The sequence below is a fragment of the Chlorocebus sabaeus genome, chromosome 16 (assembly GCF_047675955.1).
Source record: "Chlorocebus sabaeus isolate Y175 chromosome 16, mChlSab1.0.hap1, whole genome shotgun sequence".
NCBI classification, from domain to species: Eukaryota; Metazoa; Chordata; class Mammalia; order Primates; family Cercopithecidae; genus Chlorocebus; species Chlorocebus sabaeus.
Genome location: NC_132919.1, coordinates 3,226,219 through 3,254,183, shown reverse-complemented (window position 1 = coordinate 3,254,183; position 27,965 = coordinate 3,226,219). Strand labels below are relative to the sequence as shown.

The window sequence follows — 27,965 nt, the reverse complement described above, 5'->3', positions numbered from 1 at the left end:
GTCCGGTGAATTTTTGTATTTTTAGTAGAGACGGGGTTTCACCATGTTGGCCAGGCTGGTCTTGAACTCCTGACCTTCTCACCCACTCACCTAGACCTCCCAAAGTGCATGGATAGAATAATTTTTAAATAGTGCTCTATAATCTTTGGTCAGTGCTAAATAAGATCCAAACAGCTCAACCTCCCAATTGCCCTTTGAGTGTTTCCAACATATTCTCCCTGCACAAATTTTCACATCATTTTACCTCTTCTCTTCTCCCCTGCTTTTTTGATTTATTTTCACATCTGTATAGTCTTTTCTCACCTGGCCTGGCCTTCAATACAGTTTTCTAACACTTTTACTACAACAGCATATTTTGTCTTTACCAGGAATTAACTAATACCCTGAGGCCCTAAAATTTATTTCACCAGGAAAGAAGCTAGATGCTGGTAAATTTTTAAAAAAGCTCAGTTTTAAAGAATATCTCTCTTCTGGCCAGTGCGATGGCTCACGCCTGTAATCCCAGCCCTTTGGGAGGCCGAGGCGGGAGGATCACAAGGTCATGAGATCGAGACCATCCTGGCTAACACAGTGAAACCCCGTCTCTACTAAAAATACAAAAAAATTAGCTGGGCGTGGTGGCAGGCGCCTGTAGCACCAGCTACTTGGGAGGCAGAGGCAGGAGAATGGTGTGAACCTGGGAGGCGGAGCTTGCAGTGAGCCAAGATCGTGCCACTGTACTCCAGCCTGGGCGACAGAGCGAGACTCCGTCTCAAAAAAAAAAAAAAAAAAAAAAGAATGTCTCTCTTCTGTTTGGTATTTTGGATGTTACAAAAGAACCTCATATTTATATTTGTATTTTACTCTCATGACAGATCCAAGGAAGTAGAGAAGATGCTAGCACTGTGTTACATGCTGAAAAGCACGTAGCTCAGCATCATTTTACATCACACAGTGTGTCAATTGTTGAGTTTACGCAAAATTTCAGACTATCTGATTCTGCAGTTTATTCTCATTTTCTCTCACTTTAGAAAGAAAGGGAACAGCCATTCATGGGATTGTGAATTAGTTCAACCATTGTGGAAGACAGTGTGGCGATTCCTCAAGGATCTAGAACCAGAAATACCATTTGACCCAGCAAACCCATTATTGGGTATATACCCAAAGGATTATAAATCTTTTTAAAACTCTTGTCTCCACTTGTGGTGTGAGTAAGTTTCCAACGTTGGTCAATTTGTATTCTTTATTATTATCATTATTTTTAAAAAATGAGTCTTGCTCTGTCACCCAGGTTAGAGTGCAACGGCATCATCTCAGCTAACTGCAACCTCCATTTCCCAGGCTCAAGCGATTCTCCCACCTGAGCTTCCTGAGTAGCTGGGACCGCAGGCACCCCCCACTCCTGCCCCACTGCCCCACGCCCAGCTGATTTTTATGTTTTTAGTAGAGATGAAGTTTCACCATGTTGACCAGGCTGGTCTTGAACTCCTGACCTCAAGTGATCTGCCCACCTCGACCTCCCAAAGTGCTGGGATTACAGGCGTGAGCCACTGTGCCCCACTCAATTTGTATTCTTAGTTGTGCCCTCTAAGTGATGGGATCCAAGCCCATCACTTTCATCCTCCTGTACGTTCTGCTGACCTCTACAGCTCCAGCTGAAACCCAGCCTTTCTCCAGAACGTCCAACTGTTCTTCTTATCTGCCTAGCAGATACCTCCTCTTGAGGCTCTATGGGCAGTTCAGTCTCAATATGCACAACATTAAACTTTTCATGTTCCAACCACGTCTCCTCTTTGTCGTTGATCCCATATTGGTATTTATGATGTCTCCTCCCATCCAGTTACCTGACCAACCACTTCTATATGTGTATATATACCATTTTGAATTTTGCCTTTTTCATTTAATATTTTCTGAAATACTTTATTAATCTCCACATGGTCATTAGGGTAACACCAGTTTTTGTAATGCATGCACTCTAAAATCTCAGTGCATAATACATTAGAGGTATTAGAGGCAAGAAAAAAGATTGATCTTTAAATTAAATCACTTTCGTTTATACCAGAAAAACCCAATTTAAAAATCAATAAAAAATGAATTTAATTCTTAATAGCAATTAAAAGTAGGTACAAGAACTAAGGAAGAAATCTTTAAAAATTTAGTAAAAGACATAGGCGGCCGGGCGCGGTGGCTCAAGCCTGTAATCCCAGCACTTTGGGAGGCCGAGACGGGTGGATCACGAGGTCAGGAGATCGAGACCATCCTGGCTAACCCAGTGAAACCCCGTCTCTACTAAAAAATACAAAAAACTACCCGGGCGAGGTGGTGGGCGCCTGTAGTCCCAGCTACTCGGGAGGCTGAGGCAGGAGAATGGTGTAAACCCAGGAGGCAGAGCTTGCAGTGAGCTGAGATCCGGCCACTGCAGTTCAGCCTGGGAGACAGAGCGAGACTCCGTCTCAAAAAAAAAAAAAAAAAAAAAAAAAAATTAATAAAAGATATAAAAGATACTATAAGAAATGAACATATATAACGACTCTGGAGAGGGTACCTCAGTTTTAACAGTTTTTTAAAGATTAATTTGTATGCAATAAAATCAGTCTAATTAAAACTGTACCATTTAATATGTTTTGAAACCTTAGTGCTTTTACAAAAGGAGCTCTACTCAAATACATTCAATGCAATCCAAACAAAATTCCTAATGGAATTATTTCTGTGGAGATGGACAAGTTTATTCTCAAGTTCTCTCGAAAGACAAAATAGGTGAAATTTATAAGAAATATTTGAAAAATAGGAATCATAAATTGGTCATTTATCTACCAAGTATCAATACATACTTGAAAAAAAAACCAATCATTAAAACAGTAACAGTATCTACTTATTCAGGAATTGACAAAAAAGATCAATTGAGTGAAAAGAACATTAAAAATAGTCCTGTGTGTGTAAGGATTTATTCTGTGATTAAGAAAATCAATGGGAGAAAGGATGTACTACTGGGGAAATTGACACGGGAAAATATTAAATAAAATTTTTATGGTACAAGTAAAATTATATTTTTGATGGTTTAAAAAGCTAAACTTAAATTACAATCTGTAAAAATATTCTAATATAAAATAATATTTATAATTTATGCATAACTCAGAAGCTCTATAAAAAGGTTGACATATTTGACCAGATAGAAATAGGAAAGTTTTTTGGGACAAAAGATAACGGAAATTTGAAAAAGAAGTAACAGGCTATAACACGTCTAATAAACACAAGATTGAAATTTAAAATATACAAAGAGCTCCTATAATCTAATAAAAATAAAACACAACTGAATAAAAGTGTACAAAGAATATTAACAGAAAATTCATAAAGAATAAACAATATAAGAAGATGTTCAGCTTTAGTGTTAACCAGGAAAAAAAACCTGAAAAAGCCTAGGCACGGTGACTCACACCTGTAATCCCAGCACTTTGGGAGGCTGAGATGGGCAGATCACTTGTGGTCAGGAGTTCGAGACCAACCTGGCCAATATGGTGAAACCCTGTCTCTACTAAAAATACAAAAATTAGCCGGGCGTGGTGGCAGGTGCCTGTAATCCCAGCTACTCGAAAGGCTGAGGCAGAAAAATCACTTGAACCCAGGAGGCGGAGGTTGCAGTGAGCCAAAATTGTGCCACTGCACTCCAGCCTGGGCATCACAGTGAGACTCTGTCTCAAAAACAAAAACAAAGCAAAGCAAAACAAAACAAAACAAACATACAAAAACCCTTGAAAAACAATAAGGGATTATTGAATGACCACATACTTGGAAAATTTAGAAATGATTGACCTTCTATGGTAATAGCAAGGATGTGGGAATAGGGGGCTTTTATGTCATGTAACCTCTACCCCAGTCCAAACCTAGAAAAACTCCATCACTTCATAATTCAATGTGAACCCTTGCAATCAAGCTCTACCTGCCACTATCTGATTTTTATGTATCTGATTTCTATCACTACAAATTAGATTTGCCTGCTTTGAACTTCACATAAGTGGAATCATTTAGTATGTACTCTTTTGTATCTGGCTACTTCAGCTCTGCATAATGTTTTGTAGATTTCATCATGTAACTGTGTAGATCAGTGTTTTTTTTTTTTTAAATTACTGAGTAGTATTCCATTGTATAAAGATACCATGATTTATTCATTCTTTCACTTTTTGATCGTTTTGGGGATGTAGCCAGTTCTAGACTATGAATTGTTGAAAAATGCTATCCTTTTCCCTATTTAATTATCTGTGTAATTTGTAGAAAGTCAATTGACCATATATAGTTGGATCTATTTTTTTTTTTAACTTTTAAGTTCAGGGGTACATATGCAGGTTTGTTACACAGGTAAACTTGTATCATGGGGGCTTGTTGTACAGATTATTTCATCATCAAGATATTAAACCTAGTACCCATTAGCTATTTTTCCTGATCCTCTCCCTCCTCCCATCCTCTACCTTCCGATAGGCCCCAGTGTGTGTTGTTCCTCTCTGTGTCCAGGCATTCTCCTATACACCAACAACAGTCAAGCAGAGAGCCAAATCAAGAATCCACTCCCCTTCACAACTGCCACAAAAAGAATAAAATACCTATGAATACAGCTAACTAGGGAGGAGAATGGTCTCTACAAGGAGAACTACAAACCACTGCTCAGAGAAATCAGAGATGATATAAACAAGTGGAAAAACGTTCCATGTTCATGGATAGGAAGAATGAATATTATGAAAATGGCCATACTGCCCAAAGCAATTTATAGATTCAGTGTTTTTCCTATAAACTAAACCAAACATTGACATTCTTCACAGAACTAGAGAAAACTATTTTAAAATTCATGTGGAGCCAAAAAAGAGCCTGAATGGTCAAGGCAATCTTAAGCAAAAAGAGCAAAGCTGGAGGTATCACTTCAAACTATACAACAAGGGTACAGTAACCAAAACAGCATGGTACTGGTACAAAAACAGGCACATAGACCAATGGAAGAGAATACAGAACCCAGAAATAAGATCACATACCTACAACTATCTGATCTTCAACAAAGCTGACAAAAACAAGCAATGGGGAAATGATTCCCTATTCCATAAATGGTGCTGGGATAACGGGCTAGCCAAATGCAGATTAAAACTGGACCCCTTCCTTACACCATATACAAAAATTAACTCAAGATGGTTGGTTCTGTTTCTGGATTCTATTCTGTTCTATTGATCCATACATCTCCTTAATTTATTCTTACTAAAATGTTAAAATCATTCTATCTCTGTCATACCATTTTTTCGTGATATATTTTTTATACCTGTATTGTCTTTTCCAACCTGGCCTTACCCTAAAACAATCTTTTTATCTCCTTTATTATAGCAGTGAATTTTGGTCTCTGTAATGCTGTTTGCCTTAAATTCAACTTTGTTGTTAAAAGATAAAGCATGTTATCTGCATTTATTACCATAACACATATTTTTCTTTATTATTTTTAAATAAAATTTTACATACCATTTTTAATATTATGACTTTTAAATTCTCGAGTTTTAAATTTTGACTAATTCCTTGGTGGGTTAGAGTGCATCAAGTCATTTTTCAAGGACTAGTACATCCATGTTATATTTATTGAATTTTCACATATTTAGATTGTTCTTTTGCTTATGTATTTATATACCTGAAGGGATGACTTGGCTAGGTATAAAATTTGTGGACATCTGTTTGCTCATCTATAACTCATTTTCCAAAATAGCTGTGAAAAAATCTGAAGTAAGGCTGATATTCTCTCTTTCCTCTACTTCTTATATGGTCATCTTTCCCCCCACTGATGCAGGTAGGATTATTTCTTCATCAGGCTATATTTTTATATTTGCTGACTTTCATTACAATTTTTTATAGCACAGAAATTTCCTTTTGATTTTCAAGTCTGCACTTTCATTTCTAGACAGTTTTCTGCTATTATATCTGAAACACTGTTGTTTATTTTTTTCCCTATTCTGTACTGTAGTAAGACCAATACTTTTTAGCAAGTTTGAAGTTTATATGCCACAATCAATAGAAACAAAATGAGAAATCTGTTTTTACAAATAAAAATGGAAAACAAAATTTATAATATTATAATTATGTAAATATTGCCACTTCAGAAGCAAGACATATGATTGAACTCATAGATTAAAAAATAAAATCCTACATCATTAAACCTGTGACCTTCAAAGCAAAAGTTGCAAGCTTAATGTCAAATTAGTTTCCCTTTCTCACACTCCATAAGTTTCTCAAATCAGGCCACATTCCACCTGCTCATATTTGTAGCACATGTCAATTTCTCTCTGTTCCTCCCTCCCTCTCTTTCTTATTTATGCTCTCCCCAATCCTATTTTTTAAAATTCTTTTTTAATGTCTGAGCCACTTGAGATAATGTTCAGACATCAAGACCTTCATCACTATGTAATTTAGAGTTTCAAATCTCCTCAAAAGAGTATTCTTGTACATAACTACAATGTTATTGTAGCATGCTTTGGCTACTCTGAATATACAAAACAAGCTTTGTGCATACTGTCTGTATATACAAAAACATTTCTTTCTTTTTATTCTTTTTTAATGGCTGAGCCACTTGAGATAAAGTTCAGACATCAAAACCCTTCATCGCTATATAATTTAGAGTTTCGAATCTCCTCAAAAGGATATTCTTGTACATCACTATGATGTTATTGTAGTGTGCTTTGGCTACTCTGTGAATATACAAAACAAGCTTTGTGCATACTCTCTGTATATACAAAACCAAATTCTAAAACCTTTCTATTACCCACAAAGAAATCCTGTGCTCATTAATAGCACTCCTCATTCTTCCCCAGCCCTTCTGTCCACTCATTCATGCCTAGGAAATTTCTAATCTACTTTATATTTCTATGAATTTGCCTATGCTTGATATTTTATATAAATAGAAGCATACAATAAGTGGCCTTTATGACTGCCTTCTTCAATTAGCACAATATCGTCAAGGTTCATCCATACTGTGGTATGCATCAATATGTATCAGCACTTTATTATTTTTATTGCCGAATAATATTTCATGGTATGAATATGCCACATTTTATTTATCTAATCATCAGCTGATAGCTATTTCTACTTTGGGGCTATTATGAAGAATGTTTCTGTAAGCATTCATGTAAAACATTTATTTGAGTACTATTTTTTTTAGGTATATACCTAGGTGTGGAATTGCTAGGTCATATTGTCCTAGCTATTTTAACTAGGTAATTCTATTTGAACTCTTTGAAGATTTGCCAAAATAGCTTTCCATAGCAGCTGTATCATTTTACTTTCCCAGTAGCAATGATGTACCAGGGCTCCAGTTTCTCCACATTCTCACCAACACTTGTTATTCCTCATTTAAAAAATTATACCCATGCTAGTGGTTGATTAGCTATTTTAAAAGCCTTCCTTAAATATTTTAATGTCCCTAGTTGGTGGCTAATGGTATGGAGCATCCTTTCATGTACTTGGCCATTTGTACATCTTCTTCAGAGAAATGTGTGTTGAAGTCCTCTGCTCATTTAAAAAACTGGGTTGTTTGCTTTTTTGTTGTTAAATTGTAACAGTTTGTAAAAATACATTCTACATACCAGATATATGATTCGCAAATATTTTCTCGCATTTGTGGGTTGTCTTTTGACTGATGGTGTCTCCTGATGTATAAAAATGTTAAATTCATCTATTTCTTCTATTGTTTATGCTTTTGGTGTCATATCCAAGGAACCACTGCCAAATCCAAAGTCATGAAGACTTACCCTTACATTTTCTCCTAAGAATTTTGTAGTTTTAGTCCTTATATTTAAGTCTTTGATTCATTTCGAGTTAATTTTTGTACCTAGTGTGAAGTAAGGGTCCAATTTTATTCTCTGCATGTGGACATCCAATTGTCCCAGCATCATTTGTTGAAAAGACTATTCTTTCCCTGTTGAATGATCTTGGCAGCTTTGTAGAAAAATCAATTGACCATAGATGCTTGAGTTTATTTTTGGATTCTCAATTCTATTCCATTGACCTATATGTGTATCCTTATGTCAGTTTTGATTACTGTAGCTTTGTAGTATGTTTCGGAATTAGGAAGTGAGCCCTCCAACTTTGCTCTTTTTTTTCAAGATTGTTTTGGTTGTTCAAAGTCCCTTGAATTTTCATATGCATTTTTGGATCAGCCTTTTCATTTCTGCAGAAAAGACCGTTGGGATTTTGATAGGGATTGCATTGAATCCATAAGTCACTTTGGGTAGTATTGTTATCGTAAGAATATTAAATCTTCCAAGCCATAAACAGGATATTTATTTTTATTCATTTAAGATTTAAATTGCTTTCAGTAATGTTTTATAGTTTTCAATGTACAAGTTTGTACCTCCTTGGTTAGTTTATGTGTATTTTATTCATTTAGATGCTATTGTAAATGGAATTATTTTCTTAATCTCATTTTCATGTTGCTCATTACCAGTGTATAGAAATTCAACTAATTTTCTGTTGTTGATTTTGTACTCTACAACTTTGTTGAATTAATTTACTGGCTTTAATAGTGTTTCATTATGTGAGATTTTCAATATATGAGATCATGACCTCTGTGAATAGACATACTTTTACTTCTTCCTTTTCAATTTGGATGTCTGTTAATTTTTTCTTGCCTAATTGCTCTGGCTAGAACTTCCAATACTATGTTGAATAGCAGTGGTGAAAGTGGGCATCCTTGTCTTGTTCTTGATCTTAAGGGAAATGTTTTCAGTCTTTCCTCATTAAGTATGAAGTTAGCGTTGGGTTTTCCATAGAAGCCCTTTACCATTTTGAAGAAATTCCTCTTCTATTCCTATCTTCTATTTCTAAAGTGCTATGTGTTTTTATCATGAAAGGGTATTGGATTTGTCTAATGCTTTCTCTGTATCAGTTGAGATAAACAAGAGGGTTTTTTTTTTTCCATTTGTTTCATTAATGTGGTGTATTACATTAATTGATTTTCATATTGAGCCACCCTTGCATTCCTGGAATAAATGCCATTTAGTTGCAGTATATTATTCTTTTATTATGCTATTGGATTTGATTTCATAGCATCTTATGACACAGAAATTTCACTTCTGGGAATTGGTAGAAATTGGCTAGAGTTATGTGCAAGGTGTATAAGAGAATATTTATTCCAGTGCAGTTTATTATTAAAGAGTTTGAAATAGAGAATGAGTAAACTGGAATACAATACAATGATGGAAATATATACAGTCAGATGGAACCGTACCAATACAAGCATGCTTGACTTCTTTTCTTCACTCCCTCTATCTAGACCATCCCCAAGTTCTGAATGTTAACTCCTAATTATTTCTAAACCTGTTCCCTTCTTTATCTCCACTGCCACTATTGAAATTTAGGCCACTGTCACTTTAACATTCCTCCAGATATCTGCAGAACCCTTCCAACTGGCCCCCTACCTGTGGTCTTGAATGCCTTCTATCTATTCTTCATACAACAGCCATGGAGATCTTTCCAAAAATGCAAACTTGGTAACATGTCTTATCCACTTAAAATGTCTCAATGATTTCTCATTGCTGTCTATGTAAAATGCCAGCATCTTACTTTGACTTACATGGCCCTTCAAGACATGGCTGCCTCCTTTCCAGCTTTATCACTGAACTCCCCACTCCATCCTCATTTTCTGCCTTCCTCCCAGCACACCCACTACACCTTAGCCACGCTGAACTTCCTTTGCTCTGTAGGAACCTCCAGGCTCTCTCTTACCTCAGGGCTTTTTTATATGCCATTTCTTCTCTCTAGATACTTTCATTCCCTTTTCTTGTAAAACTCCTTAAGTTCTGCTTAAACATTATTTTAAAAATGTCTTCTCTGACCCTCTGAATAAGGTTAGTTGTCTTTGATATGTGCTCTTATTGTGTCCTTTATTTCTCCTCTGATAACATTTGTGACACTTACTAGTAGCTTGTTTGGTAGTCATCTTTGCCAGCTAGACCGTAAGCTTCCTGAGACCAGGAACCATGCCTATCTTGGCCATTCTTTTTCCCAAAGCACATGACTCAGTCCCTTGCACATGTAATTACCTAGCAAATATTTTTCTAAAGAATGCTCTAGTGAACTAATGATAAAGTAATTCCTATGTGAGTCAATCAACACATTACCCACTATCATGGAGCTTAAAGTCCAGCCAAGGAAAGAAGGTCTCTATATAGGGAAGTGATCACTGAACAACATAAGGCAGTGGCAATTAAGTACCACAATATTTGATTCTGATAACTGTTTTAATTTGCCATATACTGCATAAGATAGAGAAAGGGGATATTAGTGTATGTCAGAGAAAGTGTTCTTGGGAATGTCACATTTGGGGTGAACCCAGAATTCTGTCTCTGAGCATAGCTTATTCAGATACGTGGCTCAGAAACGTGCAGGGGTAAAGGGGGAGCAAGTACTGCATTTGTTGGTTTGTTACTAATACGTTTCTCTGGGACCCAGGGATCCCAGGGGCCACAACACTGTCGAAGAAAGGAGTCGGAAGACAATGACAGGGAGCTGGAAATGCACAATGTGGATGTGGGAAACAGGAAGCAGGCTGCAGAACCACACCCAGATGAGCAGGGGAAGCTGGGAGGGAGTTTATAAGGGGCAGTCACTCTAAAATCCCCCTTTACAGATGTTAGTATTCTGTAGAGCAATGATTGCAGGATGATTTAGAAGTTGTCATCCTCATTGTTTTCCACTGTCAACAGTGACTCCTATCTCTAAAGGTAATTGGGTATCATCAGAGCTGTTAATAGCAACTAATTAAGTGTACATTTGTAGAGTACTTTGCAAATATCAATCATTCAAAACCCAGAATTCTACAAGGTGTGTAAGAGTCACTGAAGATGGAGTGTGAAGTTGGAAAAGTTCAGCAATTTTCCAGGGTGACAGGCCAGTAGATGATGGGGTTTGACTTCTCTGGGATCCTGAATATTTTGCTTAGGGGCTAGGTACAAAGAGTATAAAAGATCATCCTGGGAGTTCCTTTCCATGAAGCTCGTTTTCCTCACCTTCCACTGAGCTGTTTTAATATTGATGCCTTTAGGCATAGATTCAATTCATACCTTGAGAGGAAATTCCTGCTGTTTTGGTTCAAATTTGTCCCTCTGGGTTAGTAGCTTCTTCCATCCCATAGTGCTCCTCCACCCCATCTTTATTAGCACTAAAGTGCCGGGTTCACTGGGTTGGGGATAGATCAGGGTAAGGGTACTTGGAAAAACGTTACATTCGCTTCATAGAATTTAATGATGACAGTAGTAAATCTCTCTATCGCCCAGGCTGGAGTGCAGTGGTGAGATCTTGGTTCATTGCAACCTCTGCCTCCTGGGTTCAACCAATTCTCCTGTCTTAACCTCCCAAGTAGTTGGGACTACAGGCACATGCCACCACGACCTGCTAATTTTTGTATTTTTAGCAGAGATGGGGTTTTACCATATTGGCCAGGCTGGTCTCAAACTCCTGACCTCAGGTGATCCTCCTGCCTCGACCTCCCAAAGTGCTGGGATTACAGGCGTGAGCCACCATGCCTGGCCTACCATCTCTTTTTGAAAGCAATATTATACTAATGACTTTAATGGTAATACATTCTTATCTCATAAAGAAACACATTTACAAATATCAGAAATACAGTTTTGAAACATTTGCATTAGTTTTGAACTGAATCAGCATTTTGGGTTTTTGTTTGTTTGTTTGTTTGTTTGTTTGTTTTTAAAGGTAGCAGTTTGACTCCTGACTTTCTGATAAACATATTCCATTGGGGAAGGGAAGGTGACAGGGATAGTGAGTGCTGCATTTCTCCATTGGCCCCAAAAGTGCTAATTTCACAAAGGGATACATCAAAAGCAAGCATGCAATGGTTGTTTTAAAACACTTACTGGCCAGGTGCCGTGGCTCACGCCTGTAATCCCAGCACTTTGGGAGGCCAAGGCGGTAGATCATGAGGTCAAGAGATCAAGACCATCCTGGCCAACATGGCGAAACCCCGTCTCTACTGAAAATACAAAAACTAGCTGGGCATGGTGGTGCTCACCTGTAGTACCAGCTACTCGGGAGGCTGAGGCAGGAGAATCACTTGAACCTGGGAGGTGGAGGTTGCAATGAGCCGAGATTGCACCACTGCACTCCAGCCTGGGGACAGAGCAAGACTCTGTCTCAAAAAAAACGAAAAATCAAAAAAACTTTTACTGCAACATAAGAATGAAGTAAACAGTAATTAGACACCTACCAATTTTCCTCCAAAACAAACAAAAAAAAATGTAAACAGAAAAATAACCCTGCCTATACTCATACAGCTTCTCAAATCATGTTAGAAGGATCTCACATTCAATGATCGAGAAATTTTAAAATAGCAGTCATTATTTTTATTTTAAGAAAAAGTTCCCTTTCTCCCCTCCCACCCCAAGTAGTTAACATGGAAGAATAGGCTTCCTCACACATTAACTTTATACTCATTTTTGAAGTGACAGCAATTAACTGTCAATAATTTGGCATTTCTGTTCAGAGTTGCTACAATTTTTTTTTTTTAAATTTCACAAAGCCATTATCCAGTGTTGCCATGAAACAGAGACTGTAAATTCCAGATAGCTAAGATTCTTTCTGAAACCAATGTTAAGTCAAGGAAATATAAAGCAGGGCATTACACTACGTTTCTGGGTCTGGTACTAAAAAGACTGAAACCTAGGAAAAATTACCTGCTGTTTTAAGGAAGAAATCAAGACCTGCAAAAACTGATGTTTGGTTGTATAATATTTTACACCCTGCGCGGAGTTGCGGCATCTGCTAACTGAAGAGACATGCAGTGTATTTATCCCTGCCCGATATCCTACATCCGTCCTTCCCCACCCTCAACAATCTGCCTCCTTATACCAAGTATTGTGGATATGAGCCTAACTCATCCCAGACAATCCAGTGGACAAGTGAGTGTAACAGCCTGGTGTGAAGTGTGAGATACAGAAAAGTCCCTTTCGGTCTTCATCAAAGTTCTACTGTAGAAGAAAACTGGCCGCCAAACTCTCATTCTTCTCACAAGCAAAATATGCTTGTATCACAAATCCTTCAGGAAATCCTAACGCCCTGAACCTTTCTCTAGCTTCTTTTTCCCGAGGCATTGCCTGAATGTAGTTCATGTGACTCTGGCAGGTTCTGCAATTTGTCCGCTGCCACTGCCACCACTTCCTCCTGGAACATTGACTTCTTCGTTTTTAATGAAAGGAATTTTATTTTTTAAATTTTTTATTATTTTAGTTTTTCCATAAGGTATTGGGGTACAGGTGGTACTTGGTTACATGAGTAAGTTCTTCAGTGGTGATTTGTGAGATTTTGGTGCGATTTTGGTGCACTCATCACCCGAGCAGTATACACTGCACCTTATTTGTAGTCTTTTATCCCTCATCCCCCCGACCTCCCCCTGAGTCCCCAAATTCCATAGTATCATTCTTAAGCCTCTGCGTCCTCATAGGTTAGCTCCTGCTTATGAGTGAGAACATACGATGTTTGGTTTTTCATCCCTGAGTTATTTCCCTTAGAATCATAGCCTCCGATCTCATCCAGTCACTGCAAATACTAATTCATTCCTTTTTACGGCTGTGCAAAATTCCACGATTTTGCGATTGTGAATTGTGCTGCTATAAACACGTGCCTGCAAGTATCTTTTTTGAATAATGACTTCTTTTCCTCTGGGTAAGATACCCAGGAGTGGGATTGCTGGATCAAATGGTAGGTCTACTTTTAGTTCTTGAAGGAATCTCCACACTGTTTTCCATAGCAGCTGTACTAGTTTACATTACCACCAGCAGTGTAGAAGTGAACACCAGCTTCTTGAACTGGTTCGTTTAACATCTGAATACAATGCTTCTGCTGTTGGCTAATTTTTGTATTTTTTTTTTTAGTAGAGACGGGGTTTCACCGTGTTGGCCAGGCCGGTCTCGAACTCCTGACCTCAAGTGATCTGCCGGCCTCAGCCTCCCAAAGTGCTGAACACCAGCTTCATGAACTGGTTCCTTTAACATCTGAATACAGTGCTCCTGGTGTTGGCTATTTTACTGCAGTAACTGAGGATTTTCTGGACCTATCTGTTGTAGTCATGCTGGAGGCAGGGAAGGATTCTGTTGAATAATTTGTCTCATCTGTTGAAACTAAGGCTGATTCTGTAAAAATTCCAGGAGATGTCCTGAAACTGAGGCTGATTCTGTAAAAATTCCAGGGGGGTGTAGTCGTAGCTGTCATAGTTGCTGCAACTGCAGCCCTTGATGAAGACTAAGGAGTCCCAGTACTAGCTGCTTGAGGGGGGTCAACCATAGTCTGACTTTCTCCATCTTCAGGGATTCTCCACTGCTCTGTCAGGGTTGTTGAAGCTGGCTCTCAGGGCTGCAATTACTTGCTCTCCTTCATAGCCCATTGACATGATTGCAGTTACCATATTCTCCTAAGACTGACCTGTCACAGGTGCACATGTCGCATCTTCAGAAGGGTTTGATGAGAAGAATCTTCCAAAGTCCCGTCAGTGGATGTTGGGCTAGCGGCCACTGGCCTCTCTGCTGGCTTTTCTGCAGCTTTCTCTTGTTTAGTTGCATTAGCAGGTGCAGGTTCAGAAGATGCTCTCGCTGATGCTGGAGTGATGGGCGCAGGTGTGGAACTGGGAACCAAAGCAGGGACAGGGTGGAACCTGAGCCACAGTTGTTGCTGTGGAGAAGATAATGCACAGTGGAGAAATAATGGACAGCCGAGGAAGTGGTGCACAGCGCAGGGAGCGGTGCACAGCGCAGGGAGTGGTGCATGGTGGAGGAAGCACTGCACGGCGGGGCAAGTACCGCACGGTGGAGAAAGTAGTGCACAGTGCAGTAGTAATGCACACCAGAGGAAGTTGTGCACAGCACAGCGGAGGAAATAGTGCACAGCAGAGGAAGTAGTGCACAGCGGAGGAAGTAGTGCACAGTGGAGGAAGTAGTGTACAGCGGCGGAAGTAAGTAATGCATAGCGGTGGCAGGTGTAGATTGCCGAGTTTTAGCTGGTGCTGGTGTTGACACCACTCTGGGTTTTGTCACCATAACCACCACAAAGTTTTTCGGATCAATTTTATATTCTCTGAGAGCAGTATCATCACTGAGCATTGTGCCTGCCTAAATTAATTTTGACCTGCTACAGGAAAGGCATCTTTCCCTTTTTCAGATTCAGTCTTCTCTTTCAGTGCTTTCACCGTCTCCTCGGGGTTGATGTCTATCCAGAAGGTTCACTGCTGGAGGGTCTTCAGGGTGACCTGTCTAGTGCTGCTGCCAGCTTGGCTGTGGGGCTGCTGGGTGGGGTCTGGGGCCCGGCGGGGCCTCGGGGTCACCCACACTTCTTGTGTTCTTCGAAGGAAGGCAGCGGAGGTGGGGGTTTGTCACATTCACTCAGCCCAGTGGCCTCTTCTCCAGCCAGGGCCCAGGCCACACCATCTATTTTTGTTTTCTGGATTGGAGGGTATTCTAGCGCTTCTGGGGAAAATGGGCCATTTGTTTTCTAGGCCTCTCCTTTGCTTGTGTTGTGTGAGAGCCAATTACCCTGATTAACTTTTCCTCAATCTGATTCGCATTGGCTTCACGTGATCCAGAAATTTCTCAAAACTTGGCATGCTAATGGCACTAGTTTCTTTTCTTTTCTTTTTTCTTTTCTTTTCTTTTCTTTTTGAGATGAAAAAGTCTGTTTTTCCCGCTCTGTTGCCCACGCTGGAGTGCAATGGCACAATCTTGGCTCACTGCAACCTCCACCTCCTGGGTTCAAATGATTCTCATGCCTCAGCCTCCCAAGTAGCTGGGATTACAGACACCCACCACCATGCCCAGCTAATTTTTGTATTTTTAGTAGAGATGGGGTTTTGCCATGTTGGCCAAGCTGGTCTCGAACTCCTGACCTCAGGTGACCTGCCCACCTTGGCTTCCCAAAGTGCTGGGAGCCACCGCTACGGGCGTGAGCCACCAGCCCATTAGTTTCCATTTTTCAGCCCTGCTACTCCCTTTAAAATGTTTACATTTCATTTTAACTGGATACAGAATAGTCCATGGAGAAGTTGTGCCTTAGATCTGCTGGACATCTGTGCTGGGTAACACAGTAGCCACATGTGGCTGTTGAGCACTTGAAAGAGGCTAGTTCAAACGGAGATATGCTGTGAGTATAAAAAACATACTGGATATTGAAGATAGCAAGAAAAACAGAGGTACACTATAGCATTAATAATTTTAAATATTGGTTATTTGTTGAAATGATATTTTTGGTATATTGGCTTAAAAATGTTATTTTTTTAAAAAAATTATTATTTTAAATTTCAATAGTTTTTGAGATATAGGTTGCTTTTGGTTACGTGGATAGGTTCTTTAGTGATTTCTGAGATTTTGGTGCACCTGTCACCCAAGCAGTGTACATGGTACCCAATATGTAGTTTTTTTATCCCTCACCCTGTTGGAAATGAAAGCTTGGAGTTGCAAAGAACACGAGCACTTGAACAAAGGATTTCTCAGCAAGGCAATTTTACTTCTGCAGAAGGGTGCTGCTTGCAAGCCAGATTGCAATGAGAGCACACCAGACAAAGGAAAGCAGGGATTCTTATACCTGATGCACTGGGTCCCTACTGCTATGTCGTATCTGGAGGACATTGGCTGGAGCTGGACCACACAATCTAGACTGATCCTGATTGGCTAAAAACGCAAGACTTTCCTAAATAGGTAAAGGTGCACAATGGGGAACAAGGAAAGGAAGAGGGGTTGCTTATGGAAAGCTAGATGACAATAACATTTCCAAATAAGGAGGAGGCATAGGCTGCAAGCTGGAACATGTCTGGGCATGTCCGGGCAATGTCTAGGCAGACTGGTGACTAGAACAAACAATTTAGGTCCTGGTTAAAGTACGAGGACATAGGATATACTCATTTCCTTACTATTTTCAACAGCTATCTGGAGTACAACAAAAAGTCATTAGTAAAATAAAAGATTCATTGGTATGTAACATAAAAAGCAAGCAAGGAAAACTTGAAGGGAGTTTTAAGAGGAACTACTATTTTTAACACTTATTGTTCTTTACAAAGAGAAATTTTGAAGAGGAACTAGGAACTTTTTATTCCTAACAACCCCCATCCCATCCTTTGCCCCGGAGCCCCCAGAGTCCATTATTAATCTTATGCCTTTGCATCCTCATGGCTTAGCTCCCACTTATAAGTGAGAACATACAATATTTGTTTTTCCATTCCGGAGTTACTTCACTTAGAATAATGGCCTCCAGCTCCAGCCAAGTTTCTGTGGCCATTATTTCATTCTGTTCTATGGCTGAGTAATATTCCGTGGTGTATTTATACCACATAAAGTTATTAACATTCATTTCATCTGCTTCTAAAAAGGAAAAAGCCATTTAATGTTTTCAGAGATGGTGTCTTGCTATGTTGCCAAGGTTGGAGTTCAGTGGCTATTCACACACCTGATCATAGCACACTATAGCTTTGAACTCTTGGGCTCAAGCAATCGTCTTGCCTCAGTCTTCTGAGCAGCTGGGACTACAGGTGTGTGCCGGGCTCTTTCTACCTTTTAAAATGAGTTTATTGGAAATTTAAAATTACTTATGTGACTCACATTTGTGACTTACATTTTATTACTAGTGGACAATGCTGCTTTTGGTTAACGTCCTCCATTTTGATTACTTCCAAAATTATTTTTTCTGATGCATTTATTTTATGTTTTTCAAATTGAGAGATAAAATTGTATGTATTGATCATGCACAACATGATACTTTAAAGTATGTATATGCTGCAGAATGACCAAATCTAGCGAATTAACATATACATTACCTCACATAGTTATCTTTTTTGTGGTGAGAACACTTTACATCTACTCTCTTAGTATTTTTCAAGAATACAATATATTGTTAACTACGGTCACCATGTTGTGATAAATCTTTTAAATTTATTCCTTCTAGATAGGAGGAATATTATCTGAAATTTTGCACCCTTTGACCAACATCTCACCAACTCCACCCCCATCAAAATTTTTTCATAGTTTAAAATTGTCACTATTACATGTGATGTTGACTGCTTATAATTTTTAAATTATATACTTTGGGAAATTCTCAGAAAAATGCCCTTCTTAGGGCCTGAGACATCCACTTTTAGCATTGTGGTTTAGTCAGAATTGACCAACTATTATGCTGAAGCAAGGATACCACTGTCTCTAAACCTCTTCCAAGAAATAGGCTTCATATTTATGAGGTAGAAGACTGTGAAGTAATTGCAAATCCCTGTTCAAAGTCTCTTTGGTTTAGAAATAATGCTGGCTTGGCCAGACACAGTGGCTCACACCCGTAATCCCAGCACTTTGGGAGGCTGAGGCAGGTGGATAACAAGGTCAAGAGATCGAGACCATCCTGACCAACATGGTGAAACCCCGTCTCTACTAAAAATACAAAAATTAGCTAGGTGTGGTGGCGCATGCCTGTAATCCCAGCTACTCAGCAGGCTGAGGCAGGAGAATCACTTGAATCCGGGAAGCCGAGGTTGCAGTGAGCCGAGATCATGCCATTGCACTCCAGCCTGGGCAACAGAGTGAGACTCCATCTCAAAAAAAAAAAAAAAAAAAAAAAAAAAAGAAAAAAAGAAAAAGAAAAAAGAATTAATACTTCTTGCTGATTCATCCTATCAGTGTCCTAATCAAGATAAAAGGAAAGGCTGTTTAGATATCCCTATGACCTGTCCTGAGTGAAGCTGTTAAAAATAGAACAGGCCAGGTGTGGTGGCTCATGCCTGTAATTCCAGCAATTTGGGAGGCCAAGGCGGGTGGATCACCTGAGGCCAGGAGTTCGAGACCAGCCTGGCCAACATGGTGAAACCCCGTCTCTACTAAATATATAAAAATTAACCCAATGTGGTGGTACACTCCTGTAATTCCAGCTACTCATGAGGCTGAGACAGAAGCATCGCTCGAACCTGAGAGGCGGAGGTTGCAGTGAGCTGAGATTGCGTCATTGCACTCCAGCCTGGGCGACAGAACAAGACCCTGTCTCTAAATAAATAAATAAATAAATAAATAAATAAATAAATAGGAGAACAACCTGTTCCATTGCCAGCAGTCATTCAGTGCTGCTAGCAGAGACTTAGATGGTAGGTCCAGGGCAAGCAACCCACTGCTGAGGTCAGAGGCACGGGAGCTGTTTGATGCGTTGAAGAATCCTGGCTGGGAGCAGTGTACATTATACCTGGTATTATAGTTGATAAAGAATAAAGGGAGAGCAAAATCTTTTAATAGGATTGTCTACGGGTCCTAGAATTTCCATTGTATTGCCATTTAGAGAATTAAAGAATGTTCTCATCCAGAGAGAGGATAAGGTACAGCCTTGGCTGACTCTAACACATATTGTTAAGGAAGTCGCTTTTTATTTTATTCTGAGCTTTGATCAGGACCTGGTATTGATTTTTTAAGAAGCCTTTTTGCCTCTGATGAGGTAATCCTAAATTTTTAAATTGAACATATTAGCGTGATTTCAAATATGAAAAGATGGGATTATTATTAGTGTTTCAGATATCATTTTGATATCCATTTTCACAGACAGAACTCGTCTATAATTTTGTTCGTGTCTTGTATTTTTCTTCTTCAGCAAATTAGGTAGCTATTTTAATTTTACTTAATTTTAGGTTCTGGAATGCATCACATAGAGCCTGGGGATTATTCCTTGAGAGTCTGAAAAGGGGAGTATTTGGTCCTTGAAATTTTGAAAAACCCAGAAAGCCTCCTCGCCCGAGGATTTTTCACTGTAATATAATTTAAATAGAGTGCACAAATCTTAACTGTACAGTCTGCTAAATTTGACACCCGTGTGACTGCTGTACAGATCAAGACAGAGAGGATTTATGTCACTTCAGAAATTTTCCTTGTGCCCTCTCCTCGTCAGTCCCCACCCACATCCAGAGGTAATGACTACTCTGGTTTCTACCACCGGAGATGAATTTGCCGGCTCATGAACTTTGAATAGATGGAATCATACAATATATTTATATTTTTGGATTCTTTTACTCATCATGTTTGAAAGATGTATCCATGTCGTGTGAATCATCAGAGTTCAATCTTTTTCTCTGCTGCATTGTATACCATTGAAATGATGATGCCGCAGTTGACTTACTCCTTCTGCTGATGAGCATTTGGGTTGTTCAGTTTTAGCTACTATGACTGAAGCCTCTTTGAAAATTCTAATACACATCTTTTGCTGGACATTTGTTTTCACTTATTTTGGGTACTTCAGGAGCAAAATTTCTGTGCTGTAGACTGGGTAAATATTAAAACGTTGGGAACTGCAAACAGTTCGCAAAGCAGTTTTGTTCTTTTACAGTCTTACTAGCAATATATGAGGGTGTCAATTGCTCCACATCCTTGCTAACGTTTGATATTCTCAATCTTTTGCTTCTAACATTTGATATTCTGATGGGTATGTAGTAGTATCTTATTATGATTTTAATTTGCATTTCCCTGAATAATAATAATGTTGAATATGTTTTCATATGCTTATTGTCGGCCTTAAGACTTTCATTAGAGATTTTTTTTGGTTTATATTGTCTTCATTTTCCCTTCTCAAATATTTATTTTAATGGTCTATTCAGACATTGTATATATAATTGAGCTAGCTTTTGCAGTTTGTCTTTGCTTAGAAAAGTCTTATTCCGATTTTTAAATTTACTTGAGAAGTTCTAGAAAGATTTAAAAAATCTTCCTTTGTGATTATATTCTTTCTAAAAGTGCCTGCCATGTAACAGTTTCTCACTAAATGTTAGCTTTTAAATTTTAAATATTATTTTTTTGAGACAGACTCTCGCTCTGTCGCCCAGGCTGGAGTGCAGTGGTGCAATCTCGGTTCACTGCAAACTCCACCACCTCCCAGGTTGAAGTGATTCTCCTGCCTCAACCTCCCCAGTAGCTGGGATTACAGGTGTCCTTCACCACACTCAGCTAATTTTTGTATTTTTAGTAGAGACAGGGTTTCACCATGTTGGCGAGGCTGCTCTTGAACTTCTGACCTCAGGTGATCCACCTGCCTCGGCCTCCCAAAGTTCTGGGATTACAGGCATGAGCCACCATGCCCGGCCAGCTTTTATTATTTTTATTGCAAGAATTTTCATTACAACCTTGCAATAGTGGAAAAATTAGAAAAACATAAATATTTATCAATAAGGGACTGATTAAACTGTGGAAGATCCACAGTATAGGATTGTATAGCATGAAGTTAAGAATGAAGGCATTCTATTGGTGGTAATAAGACAAGGTCTTCTAGATGTATTGTTTCATAAAAAAAGGAAACTGCAGAATTATATAAATAGAATGACACTATGTTTCAAAATCAGAATATATATAAATAGAATGACACTATGTTTCAAAATCAGAGCGAGAGAGCAAAAGTGAAGGCGAGAGCAAGAGATTCAACTGATAATTGGGATGGCAGTGGAGGTTGATTTGGGTGGTAGTCAAAGAGAACTTTATCTTTAACTCTGAATTTTTACAATAAAAATGGTTGACATAGTATCTAGGAAAAGAATTTAAATTTTTAAAAGCCATTTAAAAAATAACTGGATCTTGAAGTTTCTTCAGGAGTCTGCAGGGGCATCCAACAACAGCTCTTTAAGATCCTCCCCTGGGCTGGGTGCGGAGGCTCACGCCTGTAATCCCAGCACTTTGGAAGGCCCAGGCAGGGGTATCACTTGAGGCCAAGAGTTCGAGACCAGCCTGGTCAACATAGTGAAACCCCGTCTCTAGTAAAGAAAATACAAAAAATTAGCCGGGTGTGGTGGCAGGCGCCTGTAATCCTGGCTATTTGGAGACTGAGGCGGGAGAATCGCTTGAATCCAGGAGGCGGAGGTTGTAGTGAGCTGAGATCGCGCCACTGCACTCCAGCGTGGGCGCCAGGGCAAGACACTATCTCAAAAAAATAAAAAAATAAAATAAAATAAAATAAATAAAATAAAATAAAATAAAATAAAATAAAATAAAATAAAATAAAATAAAATAAAATAAAACATCCACTGGCTTCTCAAGCTTCCCGTCCAACCACTGGGTTCCTGCTAGTCACACTCTTTCTTCTCCCTCTTCACAAACTATTTCCCTACCTTCATTTGCTGTCTTTTCATTTACCCAAAATTTAAAAATAGAATCTATCTCACACATTCAGACAACACAGAAACGAATTTAACCTACTATGTATCCATCACTACAGTAAACACGTTGTCATATTTACTTTCAGGTCTAATTTCTTATTTAACAACAAATAAGACAGAGTACATCGAAATTAATAGTGCTTTGGAAAGCCAAAAAACAAGGTTTTTTCTGTAACTGTTATTATGAAAATGCCATTGAGCCAGATTTGCCCTCACGCCTCTTGGGGTGCAGCCCTCCATCTGAGCACCCTTTTCAGAGCGCTCTTGACCTCTTTGTTGCGAAGGCTGTAGATGAAAGGGTTCAAGGTCGGCGTGATGACCGCGTAGACCACACCAGCCAGGCGGTCGTAGCGGGCCGAATAAGCAGACGACGGCCGGAAATACACGGAGAGGACAGGGCCGAAGAAAAGCGCCACCGCCACCAGGTGGGCCCCGCAGGTGGAGAAGACGCGGCGGCGGCCGCCGGCCGAGCGCAAGCGGAGCACCGCGACCAGGATGCGCGCGTAGGAGAGGAACACGAGGAGCAGCGGGGCCAACACCACGGCCAGGCCCTCGGAAAAGATGGCGGTCTCCGCGGCGGACGTGTCCGAGGTCGCCAAGCTCAGCATTACCGCCATGTCGCAAAAGAAGTGTCGCACGGGGGCGGCGCGCGGGTACGAAAGAGCGGAGAAGAGCAGCGTGTGCAGCAGCGAGTGCAGGTGCGCGACGGCCCACGACGCACGCACCAGCGTGGCGCAGCGCCATGGCGTCACCAGCGCGCCGTAGCGCAGGGGCCGGCACACCGCCGTCGCGCGGTCGTAGGACGTGGCCGCCAGGAGGTAGCTCTCGGTGATGCCCAGAGCCACGAAGAAGTACATCTGGGCAAAGCACGCCTGGAAGGATATGGCCTGGCCCGGGTGGAGCAGGCCGGCCAGCAGCCTGGGGACCGTGACGGTGGTAAAGCAGACGTCCACGAGGCTCAGGTGACCCAAGAAGTAATACATGGGGGAGCGGAGGGCCCCGTCGCACCTCACCAGCACCACCATGCTCAGGTTGCTCAGGGCGTTGAGCAGATAGATGCCAAGGAACAGCAGGAACAGCAGCGGGTGGGCGTCTGTTCCGTCCACCAGGCCGAGGAGGAGGAACACGGGGGCAGATGAGAGGTTGGTCGGAGCCATGGAGAGGACTGACAGGTGGGAATGCCGAGGGGAGGGAGGAGGCAGCTGGCCGAAATTCTAGAACTCCGGGTAGACTTCCTGCATGTTGAGGTTCCAGATATACATTTTAATATATATGTTTATAAATATATACATTTCTGCTTGCTAAATGGATTGAAAATCATTTTGATCATCCAATAATCTTAATTTTATGAAGAAACGGAATCTCAAGAGTGTTCTAGCATAGTGGGTAACTCTCAAACTTTGCTGTAGGTCAGACCTGCTTTGAATCCTGGCCCTACCACAAAGGTGTTGCGACCTCCCTGAACCTCATTTTCTTCTTCTTTAATGAGGAAAATACTAGTAGCTATCCATGGAATTGGTTGTTGGATATGGTGAATAAGTTTATAATACTTGGCACAGTGCCTGCCATATAATAAGCAAGCACTGAAAACTCCTCTATCATCTATCTATCCAAATTCCTCTATCTATCTAAACTCCTCTATCCATCTATCTCTACTATCTATGTGATCTATGTATCATCTGTGTAATCTATCTAACATCTATCTGCTTAATCATCATTATTTGTTTAAACAATTAGGAGCAGAATTCGGACCCAGGCCATTTGAATACCAGTCGAAATTTTTTCATAAAGCACTTTACTACATTCAGCATTCATTTGTTGACCGCACATTGTATGGTTGTTCAGGAATTGACAAGTTTTTTTTTTTTTTTTTGGTAAAGAATCATATAGTTAATATTTTAGGTTTGTGGTCCATATGGTCTTGTTGCAACAACTCAGCTCTGAAGTTGCAGTGGAAAAGCATCCGTCAACAAAAAGTAAATGCATGGCCACAGTACTGTTCCAATAAAACTTTATTAACAAAACAGGTGGTGGTCTGGATTTGGACAATTTGCTGACCCTTGTATTAGATACTGTAGAGAGCAAGAAGATGAATGAGTCTTAGCTTCTGCCCCCGAACAGTTTGACCTGCAGTAGCTTCCAGCATGTTTAATACTTTATTAATTTTATGAACCAAGTGGAAGTAAATTATTATTCTTAGAGAAATTTGGGAAGAATTCCATGAATAGGTGAGACTTGAACTGGGTCTTGGAGAATGAATCGGGTTCACCAAACAGACATGATGTTATGTGGGACAGGGAGGGCGTTCCAGACTGAATGAAGAGATTGTGTGGGGTTGTTGGCAGAGGAGGTGTGGAGTGAAGAGAGTGAAACATCCACACATGACGCTGGGAAAGGCTTGTCCTTGCTCTCCTCAGTGCACAAAATCAGCTGGACAAAACGCTTCTAAATTTCTCAGTTAACCAAGTGACTTCAGTTATCTCAGAAACAATGCACTCATTTTGTCTCCCATTTAATCTCTTCCTTAAAACACCACATTCTTTTCTCCCATTGCTCCAAGGTTTCTAGCAGTGTTCAACCAATCTAGCACACCTACCCTTTGCCAGGAAAGCTCCAGGCTTTGGTGAAATCCTGGAGGATGGACTAAGTCAGGTCTTAGCAGGGAAGCTCCTTGCAGGAAGGAGCTGCATCTCACTGTCTTGTCCAGTGATCTGTATGCAATATTTATTCAACAAATATTTGTTGAGTGAAGCTTTTGGAAGAGCAATGAGTGAAAACAGAGGTGAAGGGAGTGTGAAGGAGGGAGGGTGATGGACAAACTCCAGGGCAAACTCCTGTCAGCTTCCTAGGGTAACCAGATGTATAACATTTTTTATATTTTGCTGCTTCTGTATTGTTGTCACCCGGTCGGTGTCCCAGGGAAATCATCTGCTATGCCCCTTCCAACCCCGCCACTTGCCCCAATATAGAGTAGTAGCATCAGAGAGCCAGGACCTTGGCACCCCTCCGATCCATTCTCTTCAGATACAGGATTCTTCTCAGCTGACTCCTAACCCTCCCTCCCCAGCTCCTCTTAGGCAGGTCGTATGATGCCGTGAAAAGAGCACTAGCTTTAGAGCCACCTGGATTTTCATCCTGATTGGCTGTGGAAACGTGGACCCACTTCATGTCCTCTTCAGTCTCCTCATCTATAATGGGGATATTGAGTCCTCTCTTACATGGTTGATGTCAAGATTAAAGAGGCAACACATGTACAGGCACGTAGCGGAGAACGGATGCTAATAGATGTTAGTTCCTTCTTCCTTCTAATGGCTTCTCTCTCTTCCATGATGGCTTCTTGAGATAGGCCAGTCCAGCACTGGAGGACTGTAGTTAAATTAAGTATTTTTCTTAATCTCAACTGAAGTCCACTTTCCTGTAACTTCTACAAATGATTCCAATTTTGGCCTGAGAGCTACACATGTCAAGCCTGCTTCCTCTGTGGCTTTTCACATAGTGGCCAAAGGAATCTATTCTATTGCTCTTTTCTTCAACCCAAACACCCGTGGTACCTTAGATCTTTTTTTATAGAACCATATTTTTAGGTCCTTTTCCATTCTGGTCACTCTCTGCTTTGTCCACGTTAACAGGAGTTGAACACAATGCTCTAGCCGTGTGACAGCTCAGCCATACAATTCATGCCCCTTTATTGAGTGCCTGCTCTGAGTCCGGCATTGTGTTGGGCCCTGGGGCGCTAGAGAAAGGTCAGTCATTGTCCTTAACCTTCATCTAGGCACAATGTAAAAAGCACTACACTAACTGCATGAACAAAGTGGGGGTGGTTTCCTCTGCTAGACGATTTGGAGAAGATTCCAAAGAATAAGTGGAATTCGAGCTGGGTTTGGGAGAATGAGTAGGAGATCACCAGTTATACCGATGCTTGGAAGTGGAAAGGGCATTTCAGGCAGGGGAAAGAGAATGTGAAGGTACAGGAAGATGTTTTGTGGGTTGGTTAGAGCTAAAATGTGGCCCCTTCTTCCTTAGTGCTGTAAGGCAGAGTAGATGGACGAGGGGTCAGGGAGGGAAATAGGATGTGAGGAAAAGAAGATAGCAGAGAAATGTTGGGTTCTCTCACCTGAAGGGCAGCATGCCAGAACTCAGTACTGTCTGCAGAAATCGTTGACTGGTCTCCCTCCCAGCCAGAGGTACCCAGTCTTGAAGGCAAATGCGTTGTCATCCATCTCAGCCCAGAGACTTCAGTGGGTTTCCTGTGGGCTGAGACAGAAGCCGTATATAGAGAATGCCACAGCTATAAGGGCTCTGGGAGTTCCTGAGCCATGCTTTTCCCACTCAACTTTACTTTCCTGCCAGTTTCCCTCTTGCCTACTAGATGCAGGGCTGAGCTGTTTCCACTCATACGAATATCCCATTGCTCGTTAGATGGAGTGCCGGTGGCTCAGCCACCCACCTGAAGCTTTCCAGTACAGCCCCCACCTTCTCACCTGCCTTCCCTGTATGCTCCTCCCTACCTGAAATACTCTTCCTACCCTATCCCAGTACCCAGCCCAGCTCCACTTCCTCCAAGAAACCCCACCTCCTTTCTTGACTCCCCAGCCCACACGAACACTTCACTCCTGTTTCTTGTACCTCTCATTGGGAACTTGGCTCTCATTTGCTGGTCTAAAGTGAGGATTTCTTCTTTTGTTTTTTGTTTTTGTTTTTTCTGTGATGCTTATCTTCCCTGCCACATGATAAGCCTTCTGAAGACAAATGTTTGTTTTTCCTCATCTGACCTCAGGCTCTGCACAGGGTTTTGTCCTCACTTTCCTGGCAAAGTCAGGGAAGGCTCCACAGAGGAGGTGGCATTTGAGCAGGGCGAGCTTGAAGGACAAGGCATTCAGTGGGCAGGTAGGAGTGGGGGGGATTTCTAGAAAGAATTCCTTTCCACGTACAAAGGAAATAAAAGAGAAACTCCAGGAAACTTCTTAACCTCTTAGAGCTTGATTTTTTTTTCTCCAAAAGTAGGATAAAAATACCATCCTCACAGTTTGCTTATAAACACTTTGCAAGTAGTAGGTGCTTCATAAATGTCAGTTTCCTTCCCCATCTCCTGATGACTTCAGGCGATAGGGAGATCTGTTGACTGAGTTTGTGTCAGCTCCTGTTGAAACACGTGGCACAGGGCTGGGCTCCCTGGATGCTGAGCTGCTGTTGTGGACACATAGCCCTTTCCTGAGGCCCAGGTAAGGCAGGTGTCTGCTTTGAATTGAGCAGGAAGGATTGATTATTTAAGATCACAAAATGAGGCAGGGATGCTTAGGATTGAGAGTTAAAAAAAAAAACAAACCCTGTGTTTGAGGCAGTTTCACTGCCTTCAACCCCATGCTGAAATGATCATTTTTGGAGCACACATTCAGATGCCCCAAGACACGGGATACATGCTTGCACACAGACATGCAGGGATGTATCCCGATAGGTCCAGACACACAGACGTGCCAGAGACACACGCACACCCACTGGGACAGGAATATATGAACGTGGGCACACACAGGCACTCAGTCCCTTACAGACATAGACACCTACACACATCTATGCGCTAGAGAAAAACATGAGTCATGTATGCCACATACACACGCAGCACCCAGCGAAGATGCCCTGCCCCCAAACAAATGCCAGAGACATAGAAACCTCAACAGATACCCCCAGACACACTGAGGCACACACGTGAGTCTACATGCAAACATCCACATACTAGCTCCCTCCTTCCTCTTGCTCTCTTGCCTCAAGTCTGCCTTCCTCAACAGAGTGGAGAGTGGACAGTGGTAAACAGGGAAACCATCACTGGCCC

General features: G+C 40.8%; 1 protein-coding gene and 1 pseudogene across 1 annotated transcript; both read right to left on the bottom strand.

Moving 5' to 3' along the window:
• Positions 1–12,875: 12,875 nt before the first annotated feature.
• On the bottom strand, positions 12,876–15,239 carry LOC103242150 (UV excision repair protein RAD23 homolog B pseudogene; annotated as a pseudogene).
• Positions 15,240–22,283: 7,044 nt separating this feature from the next.
• On the bottom strand, positions 22,284–23,295 carry OR1R1 (olfactory receptor family 1 subfamily R member 1). Its single transcript, XM_008009851.3, has one exon. It carries the CDS (start codon positions 23,293–23,295, stop codon positions 22,351–22,353), a length of 945 nt encoding a protein of 314 aa, XP_008008042.2. The 3' UTR covers positions 22,284–22,350.
• Between the last annotated feature and the right edge of the window lie 4,670 nt (positions 23,296–27,965).

Bases quoted from the DNA above. Each gene is read 5' to 3' on its own strand.
- OR1R1 (XM_008009851.3), bottom strand. From the start codon at position 23,295: ATGGCTCCGACCAACCTCTCATCTGCCCCCGTGTTCCTCCTCCTCGGC.